General features: G+C 41.3%; 1 protein-coding gene across 4 annotated transcripts in view; it reads left to right on the forward strand.

The window, feature by feature from the left end:
• Nucleotides 1-5,109: 5,109 nt before the first annotated feature.
• SIMC1 (SUMO interacting motifs containing 1) overlaps nucleotides 5,110-13,407 on the forward strand; it is an 82,402-nt gene continuing 74,104 nt past the window's right edge. For 2 of the 4 annotated variants that reach the window (XM_057491946.1, XM_057491949.1), the window contains exons 1-2: nucleotides 5,110-5,385; nucleotides 11,716-11,790. In XM_057491946.1, coding sequence (XP_057347929.1) covers nucleotides 5,257-5,385; nucleotides 11,716-11,790 — 204 coding nt within the window. In that variant the 5' untranslated portion in view covers nucleotides 5,110-5,256. The remainder of the gene's footprint in view (nucleotides 5,386-11,715; nucleotides 11,791-13,407) is intronic. The other 2 variants (XM_036884687.2, XM_057491954.1) reach the window with 1 other exon arrangement.

The following is a 13,407-nucleotide window of genomic DNA, read 5'->3' on the forward strand; positions in this document are numbered from 1 at the left end:
ATAGTTGTTGCTTCTGGGTTGTGGAATCATAGAGATTATTTACTTATTTATATTTTTGTTCTTAATGAATCTTTTATAATGAACATTAATACTTTGTAATATGTATTATTACAAAGGGAAATATTATATGGTACTATTATAGAGAAATATATATTACATATACAATAATCTGTATTATTACAAAGGGAACAGGGAAAAATTCTTACATTGTAGTAGAATTCTTTCTCTGGTTTTTCCGTTTTCTCCTCACTGCAGCTCTGAGGGCAACTCGGAACAAATTCTATTGTTCTTCCACATATCACATGAACAGTCTTAAAATATTTGAAGACAGCTTGAATGTCTTATTGCTTTTAAGCATGGTTGTTTATAGATCAGCAAACAAATTTTTTGAAAACTGAAACTGTAAATCTGAAACTGTCAAGAGATTTAAATTTTTGTGAGAATGGTACTGAGTATTATGTAAATATCTACTTTTCCCTTTCCATTTCCAAAACGAACCATCAAAACAAAACCAAGTTATCACCTCAAAAAAAAAAATATCACCTCACACCAGTTAGAATGGCCAACATTGAAAAGACTAGGAACAACAAATGTTGGTGAGGATGCAGAGAAAGGGGAAACCTCCTACACTGCTGTTGGGAATGTAAATTAGTTCAACCATTGGGGAAAGCAATATTGAGGTTCCTCAAAAAACTAAAAATAGAAATACCATTTGACCCAGGAATTCCACTCCTAGGAATTTACCCTAAGAATGCAGGAGCCCAGTTTCAAAAAGACATATACACCCCTGTTTATCGCAGCACTATTTACAATAGCCAAGAAATGGAAGCAACCTAAGTGTCCATAAGTAGATGAATGGATAAAGAAGATGCAGTACATATACACAATGGAGTATTATTCGGCAATAAGAAGAAAACAAATCCTACCATTTGCAACAACATGGATGGAGCTAGAGGGTATTATGCTCAGTGAAATAAGCCAGGTGGAAAAAGACAAGTACCAAATGATTTCACTCATTTGTGGAGTATAACCACAAAACAAAACTCAAGGAACAAAACAGTGGCAGACTCAAAGACTCCAAGAATGGACTAGTGGTTACCAAAGGGAAAGAGTAGGGGAGGGTGGACATGGAGGAAGAAGTGGATTATGGGGCATTATGATTAGCACACATAATTTAGGACGGTCACAGGGAAGGCAGTATAGCACAGAGAAGACAAGTAGTGGCTCTATAGCATCTTACTATGCTGATGGACTGTGACTGCAATGGGATGTGTGTGGGGGACTTCATAATGTGGGTGAATTTAATAACCACAATGTTGTTCATGTGGAACCTTCATAAGATTCTATATGAATGATACTTTAATTTAAAAAATCATAGTAAAATCATAATTTAAATTTTTTCTCAACTTAGTATAACAACTTTCAAATAAACACAAAAGTTTAAAGTGAACACCGTATAACTACCTGCAGATTTGACAATGGTAACACTTTGTTTTATATGCTTTATCCATTTCTCAATCTATACTTTTATTCATCTTATTTTTGCTGTATTTCAAAATAACTTGCAGACATATGTATACACTTCACCTCTTAACAATACAATATGCATATCATGGACTTTAATTTTTTCTATTTTTTTAAGGTAAAATTTGCTTAGTGAAATCATATATTTACTATATATAAATATATCATATGCTTACTTTATATAAATATGACATTTATTTACATAACCTACTGTCTTGCCAATGGGTTTCAACCCTGGGCAAGTTCACTATGGATTCAATGAGACCAAAGAATGACAATGGAACATTCTTGGGTGAAAGGGTTACACACAACCTTATTCCCATGGTGACAGGTCAATCACTAGAATCCTGTCCACTCAGAGTGAGTCTTCATGCAGCAAGCCAGTCTCTGCCTCTGGGCCTCTCTACCCACACAGCTGCCTCAGTCTCTGTCCTCAGTGCTGCCACCTCCAGTCTTGTCTCTGCTCTCCTGCAGCCTTGCACCCATGCCACCATGTGGCCTAGAGCACTGCGCAGAGCTCTTTAAAAAGAGTCAATAACAACGTATTGCCCACATGTGTGCAGTGAGCTAGCCACCTAGGGCCAGGTGAGAATCCTGGCTATAGGAACCTTCATTTTATCCACACCTACAAAAATATATATATTGTCTCTATATTTAGAAGTTTATAGTGTGTTATGTTTATGTTCCCCCAAAATGCATATATTGAAGCTATAACCCCCAATGTGATGGTATTTGGAGATAGGGCCTTTAGGAGGTAATTAAGGTTAAATTAGGACATGAGGATGGGGCCCTCATAATGGGATTAGTGGCTTTATAAGCAGAGGAAGAAGTCTCTCTCTCTCTTTTCCTCTCTCTCCCTACATGTGCCCACTGGAGAAAGGCCATGTGAGGATATAGGCAGAAATCTGCAACTCTAGGAAAGAGTCTTCACCAGGAACCAAATTGGCCAGCACCTTGATCTTGGACTTCCGGCCTCCAGAACTGTGAGCAAATAAATTTCTGTTGTTTAAACCACTGGTCTATGGTATTTTGTTATGGCAGCCTGAGAAGAGTAAGACAGTGTTCTAAGGGAGCCACTGAAGAGAGCTTGATTTCAAAGAATGAAAGAGGAAAAGAATAGATTTGGTAAGACTGGATAGGAGGCTACTAGAGTAGACTGGGCCAGAGGTGATCTTAACTTTCCTAGAATCATAACAGTTAAGGCCAAAAGAAGTGAATGGGCGCATCAAATATTTAAGAAGTAAAATAGACTTGTTGATGGAAAAAAAGTAGAAATCAAGCACAGTGCTCAGATTTCTCACTTGAGCAATTGCTTGCTGGTGGTGCCACCACTCACTGATATAGGAAACAACAGAAGGAGAAGCAGTTTGGGGTTTTTTTGGGGGGGTTGGGGGAAATGGAAGTTTCTATGGCCAGGATCCTCAGCTGACCTAAACTATTTGATGATGTAATTGGCCTACTGCTAGGCTACTGCTTCCACACCTGTAAACAATGAGCTATTATTAACTGAGTTACTATATATAAAGCTCTTCTCTGGACAGAGGCAGAGATGGAGGTAGATTACAGACCATGGACTGCTTATCAAGACATGATTCTAGTGCTTGACCTACTGCCATGAGAATAAAGCCAGGTATAAACCCTTTTACCCCAAGAAGTTCCATTGTCATTTCTCAGTCTCACTAAATCTACATGAACTTGCCCAGGGCTGAAACCCTCAGGCAAGACAGGGGCATATTTCATTTTTAGACATTCAACTTGAGGTACTAGTGAGATTCAATAGACATTTGAATACATACATCTGGAGCTCTGATGACAGGACTGGGCTGGAGATAAGCCTATGGAAGTCATCAGCGTAAAAATTATCATTAAAACCATGGGAATAATTGAGATTGTACAGGGAGAAGTGTGTGAAGGTGGCCTATGTCGGAACTCTGAGGCACATCAACATTTAAGGAGTGGGTAGAAGGGGAATCTGTGAAGGAGCCAGAAAAGAAGTGGTAAGAGCAGTTCAGAGTCAGAGAAGCCTGGAGTTGGCAGAGTTTTAAGAAGCGGGGAATTCTTTTTTTTTTTTTATTAAGGTGTGATTGATACACACTCTTATGAAGATTTCACATGAAAAAACAATTTGGTTACTACATTTACCCATATTATCAAGTCCCCACCCATACCCTAATGCAGTCACTGTCCATCAGTGCAGCAAGTTGCCAGAGATCCACCATGTGCCCTCTCTGTGATACACTGTTCTCCCGGTGATCCCCCACACCATGTATACTAAACATAATACCCCTCAGTCCCCTTCTTCCTCCCTCCCAACCCGCCCTCCCCCATCCCTCCCCTTTGGTAACCACTAGTTCATTCTTGGATTCTGTGAGTCTGCTGCCATCTTGTTCCTTCAGTTTTGAAGCGGGGAATTCTTAAAAATTAAATTTTTAATGGTATTTGGTGAAGAGAACTCAATAAATCCCTTCACAACAAGGATAATTTCAGCCATTCAGCCAGAACATCTGAAATCTAGACTAGCGGTTTTCAGTGTGTGGCCCCCCAGAGTAGCAGCATCAGGATCACGTGGGAACTTGTTAGGAGTGCAAATCCTGGGGACCGCCCCCCATGCCTACTGAACAAGAAACTCTGGACTAGGCCCAGGCTTCTGAGTAATTCTCATGCTCACTTAAGTTTTAGAATCACTGCATTAGGCATTGTTTAGATAGCACCCGATAACTATTCCTTTATGAACCAATCCCCTTCCAATAAACACATTTTTGCTTTGGATCTGTTAATACATTGCGCCAAGTTGCCGGAGCCTGAGCAACAGGATTTTGTCAGTACCTCACATTTATCATAACACAGATCCTATCATGATTTTAATGTTCCTGCCTTACAATCAGCCAGCTGCCTACCACTTCTCCCCCTACTGGGTATTTTTCATCTTTATAACTTTGCTCATTCATAATATCTAATTATTCATGGTGTCTGCTACCTCTTCACTCTGGGTATTGTTCAGTTTCTGATCCTGTTACCAACTGAACAAAATCTCAGTTTAAATTCCTGAGTAACATAGATTGTTGGTGAAGCTGCAAATTGGTACAATTTAGAAGAGTAATTTGGCATCATTTAGCAAAACAGCAACAAAAACATAGCCTTTAACCCAGTAATTCCACTGCGAGGAATGTATCTACACTTAGACACGTGCACCAAGAAATGGGGCCTGCTCTTCCCCTAATCTCTCCTACCACTCGGTCCGGTCACCCACCCTCAGTCGGGGTCCCCTCTACCCCTTCAGTGGGAGGCCAGGTCCCCCACCCTCACGGCAGGCCTCTCCTGTCAGGTCGAGCCCAGCTCAGTCAGAGGCCTGTTCACACCTCACTTGACTGTTGAGTCCGTTGGAAGCAGCTGGGGACGCCCTCGCAGCCTCAGCGTCTCGCATGCCCGCACCCAGCATTGGGTCAAGCCAGCTGCGACTCGATTTTCTCTTTTTCTCCTCTTCGGGAACGGAGGACGGAGCGCACCGACAAGCACAGGTCGCCGGCCGCCGGCCGCCGGGGACGAGGCTCGGGAGGGGGCGGGGCAGGCCCGGCCCGGCCGGGGGCGGGGCTCGGGAGGGAAGGGGCGGGGCCTGCGGGGTGATGGCCGCGGGTGTCGCCTCCGCCGCCTCAGCAGGAACAACCGAAGTCGCCGCCGCGGTCGCCTGCGTCGCTGACCGTCCGCGGTCTGGTTCGGCCGCGGCCCGCAGCCATGGAGGACTTCATCGTGATCTCGGACGACAGCGGCTCTGAGAGCTCCGCGGGGACCCGCTCGGGCCGGGCGCGGAGGCTCCGCCGGGCCCTGTCCCGGACCGCCGGCGCCCTTCCCCGCCGGACCGTGGTGAGTGAGCGAGCCTCTGCTCGCCGAGCCCCGCGGCGGCCGGACGCCACCTGGGCTCGCGTCGCCCTTCTTCGCGACCCCCGGCCCGGCCCGCCACCTCTGCGGCCCCCGGCCCCGTTGCCTCACAGCTGCAGCCGCTTCCCGCCTTGCAGCCTTCCCGGCTGCTCCCGCCAGAGGGGCGCGGCGGACCCAGGCCGGGGCAGCCCGGCCTCCCGGGCTCCGCGCTCAAGCCGGAGCGGGTTGGGGTTGGAGAGCGGCGGCCGAGCACATGGACGAGGTCCTGGTGCGGGGGTGCCAGAGCTTACAGCAGGCGGCGGCCGCAGGCCTGGCGGTGGGCTTCTCAGGAGCCTTGAGGACGGTGGGGGTTGGAGGTCCGGGAGACGGGGTCGTGGGGGAGGCCCGGACCTCCAGACAGGGACGCGGAGGGGTAATTGTTTGGCTTGTGGTGAGTACAGATGTGTGCAGGGACGTAACAGGAGCCCCGGGCCTGGGCCAGATGGTGGCCGCGCTCCAGGGCCTGGCAGCCGAGCAGGAGCCCGATTTTGGAGTCATACAGAAGGTGATTTATTTAGCTTAGCAAACATTTACCAAACTCAAAGAAATAGGGAGATAAACATCTTGCACTATTTCTTTTTCCTTCAGTCTCTTTAGTCCTTATCCTTCTTCCTGAGATGGTGAATAAAACAGCTATGGCCCCTGCCTTTCTAGAATTCTCCACAATCATTATTGAATCCCTACCACGGACCAGAGGTTCTAGGGTTTGGGGATACAATGGACAACACAGTATTCATGGTCCTTCTCATAGAAGGTGATATATTCAACAAGTGACTATTGAGTACTCAAGGGGTGGGAGGTGGATGGGCATGCTCTTTATCAGAAGGCCTGAACATCAGTCTTTCAGCACACTTTCCAGCCTCCCAAAGCGACACCACAAAATAAAAGAATTATCACAATGATGTTATGTGTATAGATCTGTGTACAATTAAAGGAAATACTTTTTCATATGCAAATATTCCTCCAAGACAAATCTCCTAGCTCCTGCCCCTCCAACCCCTTCCCAGCTTCCCACCAACCGGTGTATGGCCCCTAAACCTCCACTGTAAGCCCCTTCTGTGTCCCCAGTATTAGGCTAAGTGCTAGATGATCACCACAGAATGAATTACATGCAAAACCAATTAACATAGAGTGCTATGCTGCTGTGGTTCAAGCAAGAGAGATTCTCACTAAATGTCAGTAAAAAATTAAGATGAGATTTTCAAGGTAGAACAACTCGGTAAGTCGAAGTACCTAAGTGCTGGGGCAGTATGGGACACAATCCATAATAAATTTTTATTAGATGAAAGAATGGTTGAAGGAAGAGAGGACAGATTGGGGTTCAGATGAACATTTGTTAAGTGAGAGCAAGTACAAGAGTAGGAGCAGGCTTGGGGTAGAGCAGATGCTGCATTCAGTGTGGACCTCAGTGGAGTTCTACTCTGGAAAAAAGTCAGGACTGGAGATATTTGGTAATCACCCACATGGGAAGGATCACTGGAGGCCTAATTGTGACCAAAACAATGAAGGGAAAGAGTATATAGAGAAAAAAGGTGGAAGAGAAAAATACAGCAGAGTAACTCACAACTGCCTTTCCTCCTGTTCCTCCTGTTTTCTGTTGCCCCTTCTCTCAATCCCTTTAACTTTGTCCTTTCTACCCACTGCCTATTCTCCCAAGTGCTGTCTGTCTGCCCTCATCCTGGTCCAACTTCCTTCTTCAAGTGCGCAGGTGTCATCTTTATCACAGTCTGTTGTGACCCTTCACACACATACATGGGTGCACTCTCAAACAACTCCCTCCGCTATGACCACCCAACCAAGTATTTTGATCTTGAGCATTTTGAATTGAAGAGAAATGAAGGGCAAGTTCCAGAGAGTAGTACCCTACCCAATGTAATTCTTGCTTCTCCAGATTTACTCCATCTTAGAAACTCCAGGCTTGTTCTCCTTTTATCTTTCTTACAGTTAGATAATGGTGGGAGGATAACCACATAAAAGATCAGAGGCATTAAGAGACTTGCAAGATTGAAGCCTTTGTCTGGCTTTTCCTAAGGGCCCTAGACCTGTATTCAAATCAGAACACCTCACCACCAACTCCCAAAACACACACACACACACAGCAGCTGCATTACCTTTGCCAAGTTCTGTCACTTCTCTCATACTTTTGCACTTGAGAACATTAAGAACCATCTGGGCAGGACCATTAGAAGACTTTTAATGAGGTAGTGCAAGGAAAATGCCCAGTATAAATGATAGCTTTTGCTACACTTTGTGTTGTTTCTCAGCCAGGCCTGACCTTGTCAAACTTGGCAAGCAATGAAATAAAGAAGTTTTATAATTTTTTTCTTTTTTAGAAGTACTGACTGAGGGGAAAGAATTTTTTGCTTGAATTCAGGAATCAGAAGGCCATCTCCAATACTGTAGTTGACACTTCTGAACTAGTTCTTAACTTGGGCTTTAGTCTTCATTGAGTTGATGAGGTGTGTCTGTGTTTTTAATAGTATTTATTGCTTTTTTTCCCTCTTTGAAAAGCAGAACATTTTCAGATAATTTTGGTTGACCTAATTACAAAACATTTAGAAATGTATGTAGAAGGAAATTAAAATTGCCCTTAATCTCACCATCCCAAAGATAATCAATGTTAACATTTTGAAGCATGTCTTTCTAAACTTTTATCTGTAAATGCCAGTATGCACTCATACATACCCAAGTGTCTCCCTCATACATGTTTTTACAAAAATGAAGTCTTGCTATACATCTTGTCTTGCATTTTTTAGCTTGCCTTTTTCTCTTCACATACTTTTTATCTCTTTATCACCAATAAATGCATGTTTTCACCAATATTTTAATGTATATTTAAATAATTGATTGATTGATAATTATATTTATGATCTCCTATTAATGGATATCATGCTGGTGTTTCTAAATGTTCTCTGTTACAAGCAACCCAAGGAGAAATTCCCTCATAAATAATCTTTCTACCCTTGTTCATTTGTTTGTCTAAGTTCCTCTTAGAATTTAGATTGCTGTGTCAAAGGTATGCCCCAGTCTGAGAGTTTTTAATATATATCGCCAGATTTCCTAAGGAAATCGTGCATCAATTATACTCTCTTTCTACATTACCTAATCACTCTTAGGTATTGTCAGTTTATTCATTAAATATTTACTGAGCACTTACTGTATGCCAGGCATTATTGTAGTAGATTCTAAGAGTATAAGCAAGTGAACAAAACAAAGTCCCTGCCTGTGTGGAGATTTCGTTTTACTCTGGGGGAGACAAATGGTAAATAATCACTAAATGTCAGATGGTAATACAGAATGTTAGAAAGAAAAATAAGGAATTTTTGTTCTTTCAATCTTTGCTGATTTGCAGATTCTGTGAGCTGTCATGGTTTAATTTCTTTCTTTGGTTGTGATTCATTCTTTCAGTATATACTTATTCAGCACATGCTCTAACCCTGAGGACCAGAGGTTAGCAAGGTAACAATAGACCTACCTTCCAGCGAGTGGGGAAATATAAGGAATAAACAAACTAACAAATTGGTGGACAATATAATAGAGAGTAACCTGGGTGACGTCGGGAACATTAGATTGGGTTTTCAGAGAAGGCCTCTCTGAAGAGTTAATATTTGATCTGAGCAAAATGACAGAATAGATTTGTTATGAGATCTAGGGAAATAAGTTAGCTGTTAAAGGTACAGCAAAAACAAAGGCATGGAAGTGGGAATAGGCATGGCTAATTGGAGGAATCCAAAGGCCAGTGGAGCTGGAATGTAAAGAGTGAAGGACAGAGTTGGAAGAGAGAAGTATGTGGGGTAGTCTACATAGGACCTTCTAGACCACAGTAAGAAATTTAGATTTTATTCTTATGTAGTAGAAAAATCTTTGAAGGTGGGAATGTAAACTAGTTCAACCACTGTAGAAAGCAATATGGAGGTTCCTCAAAAAACTCAAAATAGAAATACCATTTGACCCAGGAATTCCACTTCTAGGAATTTACCCTAAGAATGCAGCAGCCCAGTTTGAAAAAGACAAATGCACCCCTATGTTTATCGCAGCACTATTCACAGTAGCCAAGAAATGAAAGCAACCTAAGTGTCCATCAGTAAATGAATGGATAAAGAAGAGGTCGTACATATACACAATGGAATATTATTCAGCCATAAAAAGAAAACAAATCCTACCATTTGCAACAACATGGATGGAGCTAGAGGGTATTATGCTCAGTGAAATAAGCCAGGCGGAGAAAGACAAGTACCAAATGATTTTACTCATCTGTGGAGTATAAGAACAAAGGAAAAACTGAAGGAGCTAAACAGCAGCAGACTAACAGAACCCAAGAATGGACTAACAGTTACCAAAGGGAAAAGGACTGGGGAGGATGGGTGGGAAGGGAGGGATAAAGGGAGGGGAAGAAAGGGGACATTATGTTTAGCATGTATAATGTGGGAGGGGAGCATGGGGAAGGCTGTACAACACAGAGAAGACCAGCAGTGATTCTACAACATCTTACTACGCTGATGGACAATGACTGCAATGGGGAATGTGGGGGAAACTTGGTGATGGGGGGAGTCTAGTAAACATAATGTTCCTCATGTAATTGTAGAGTAATGATACCAAAATTTAAAAAAAAATTTTTAAGTCTTTGAAGGGTTTTAAGCATGGAAATGCATGATCTGATCTACAATTTTAAAAGGTGACTTTAACTACTTTGAGAAGAAAAGATTGTAAAGAAGGTGACATATAATTTATCATCCAAATGAGGGTCCTTCTGCAAATGAAAGGAAGTGCTAACTGGACAGGGTGTCAAGCAGCAGGAGAAAACTGGAACTGCCCCAAACAGAACAGAAGTATAGTCACCCTCCCATCAAGGAACAAAAGTGGAGTCAGAGATCAGGCTATGACTTTGCTATCATAGACCAGACCAGAGAGAATCGTAGGTTAAACTACAGTCATGGTGTGGGCTGGGAGACTGGAGAGATGTGGTAGATATTTAGGAAGTAAAATCAACAAATAAGTCTTGATACTTGACTGTGGATAATGAGGGAAAGGAAGGAATCAAGAAATGATGCCCTGGTTTTGACCTAAGTAACTGGATGCATATTGGTGTCATTCACTGAAATGAAGAAAATGTGAGGAGGAACAGGATTGGAGGAAAAATTCAAGAGGTCTCTTTTGAAGGTGTTAAATTTAAGATGTCTGTGGGTTAGCCAACTGGAGATGCCAGGTATGATGTTTGTACTGAGGTTGGAGGCCAGGGGAAAAGTCCTGACTAGGGACTCAAATTTTGTGTCATTAGCACACAGGCTATAGTAAAGTCATCCATCTAGATGGTATCATCCAGATAAGATTATCTAGCTACAAGAGGAAGAGCATCCAGGACCTAGTCCTAGAGCACAACACGGTGCCTAGCCCAAGTGAAGGCAAGGGAGAAAGAGCAGCTAATCAGGTTAAGAGAACAGAGTATGCTCAGCATGTAGCAGAGCTGGACATCTTGCACATGGTTGATGGAGATAAGAAATATTGGAGCTATATGTGTGTGTATATGGAGAGAGTGTGTGTGTATATATATATCTTTGTGTATTGTCTTATTCTTGTTCTGTTGCAGTGTTGTGGGGTTTTTTTGCTAGTTTGTAAATTTTACTTGCATATTAAAGACTTTCTATGGATTGAATTGGGCCCTCAAAAAAAGATAGGTTGAACTCCTAACTCCCACTACAGATCTTATTTGGAAATAGGGTCGTTGCAAATTTAATCAGTGAAGATGAAGCCATACAGAGTAGGGTTGGTCCCTAATCCAGTATGACTGGTGTCCATATGAAAAGACATGGAGGTAGAAGAACACCATGTGATGATGCAAGCAAAGACGGGAGTTATACAGCTGCAAATCAAGGAACACGGAGGATTGCTGGCCGCACAGAAGCTGAGTGAAAGGCACCTAAGAGCCTCCCCCCTCCCAGAGCCTTCCAGAGAACACAGACCTGCAGACACCTTGATTTTGGACTTCTAAGCTGGAGGATAAATTTCTGTTTTAAGTCAGCCAGTTTGGGTCAGTGTGTACTAGGAGACTAAAACAGCCCCTGTGTCATACATGTTATACTTTTTGGTTTTCTTTACAGAAGTTTTAAATTTTATGTAGTCAATTCTGTAACTTTTCTGTTATAATTTGTTGTTCTTGTTATGCTTAGAAAGGCTTTCCTCATGCCTAAGATCATATAAATATTTTCTAATTCATTAATCCACCTGGAATTAGTTTCAAAAAAGGAATAAAATGGTATCTGATATTTTTCTCTCCAGGTATTGTTCCAACATCATTTATTGAATTATCTATCCTTTTTACCGAGTGGTTTGAAATATTACCTTTATCAAATGGTAAGCTTTTACATATTTTTCTATATGTAGATTTCCATCCTGGGATGAACTTGCAACTCTCTCACCAGGTTTCCAAGGGAACATCCTCTGAGGATGCTAGAAATAAGTGGATAAGTAGAAAAAAGCAAGTTGTAAAATAGAATTCCATTTTTAAATGCACCACATAAAAAATTATTAAAGATCCACTGGGAATTTTTTAATCCAAAAACTAATTTTTAAAACCCTATCACGCATATTAAAAATATTTTTTTAAATCACACTCTCTTTCTCAACCCCTTCCCCCAAATATTTTAAGTTCACTGCTGGACACATATATCTGCAGCAACTAGCTTAATGCCTTGAACATAGTAGGTACTCAGTAACTTTCAAGGAGAAACAGAATTACTACAATTGGTTTTCTGAGGAATCCTTTCTATGTTACAGTTACATCAAAATCTCTGTGGTGGGAGACCCAAGGGATAAATGTGGCACCTATCCCAGGCTAATTTTCTATGTTTTTGGAACTAAAAATATGCATATGTCATAGAATAGAAGGCAAAATTCATGTACATTTTGAATTTAAAACACCAGTTGTCAAACTAATTTGGATCTGAAAGCAATGTCAGCTCCCATATAAGCCTTCAAATCACATCCCCATCCCCATTAACAGCTTTATTAAGATGTATCCAAACCATACATAAATTTACCCATAAACTTCCCTGAGTTGTTTAACCATCACCATTACCTAATTTTAGAACATTTTCTTCACTCCAGAAGGAAACCTTATACCTTTCAATGGGTTCTCTAGGTTTTTTGTTTTTTAAGGCATGCAATCCTATCATTTGAAAAATAAAATATTCCCATTTTAAATTATACAAAGTATATTTTAAATTTTTAAATAGAAGTAAAAAATCCAGGCATCAGAAAGAACTCATCTCTGTCCATTCCCACTCTCCAAAGATAACAGTTTTTCTGTATTGTTCCAAAAGTTTTCTCTGTGTGTATATACAAACATACATAAATGTCTAATTTTTTGCCCAATGGAGTCATACTAATTTTTTAACCACTTAATATACTTAGGCATTTTAAAAAATATTAGTACCTCATTCAGACTATTGTCCGTTTTGCTTACAATGGTATTACCAGTACATAATATGGTTCCCAGCACATACTGAATATTTGTTTCTCAGCTGCATGTTAATCTAATATAAAATATAACATAATTTATTTAATCAGCTCCTTATTGATTTTAATTATTTTGCTATCACAGACTATGATGTGATGAACTCTCTTGTGTGATCATAAGGATATGTTTGTAGGACAAGTTCCTTCCAGTGAATTTTGGATTTAAAGAGTAGTATGTAATTATAGTTTTAGTACATACCAATGTGTGGACATAGAGTCATTCTTTGTGGGATCCTAGTATCTGAACCTAGAACTGTGTTTGCAAAATTTCCACTTTGGCGATACAACCTTTTTCCTTCTAAAGAAGCTAAAATGCCAGACATTCACATTCTGAGGCTTCAAGTTAAAAATATCTTTTCGTTATGGAAAATTTCAAACATGAAAAAATAGAGCAAATCCTATATTATCTCCCATATACCTATGTTTCTTGAGTCAGTTTTGCTAAGATTAATT

Source organism: Manis pentadactyla, chromosome 2 (assembly GCF_030020395.1).
Source record: "Manis pentadactyla isolate mManPen7 chromosome 2, mManPen7.hap1, whole genome shotgun sequence".
NCBI classification, from domain to species: domain Eukaryota; kingdom Metazoa; phylum Chordata; class Mammalia; order Pholidota; family Manidae; genus Manis; species Manis pentadactyla.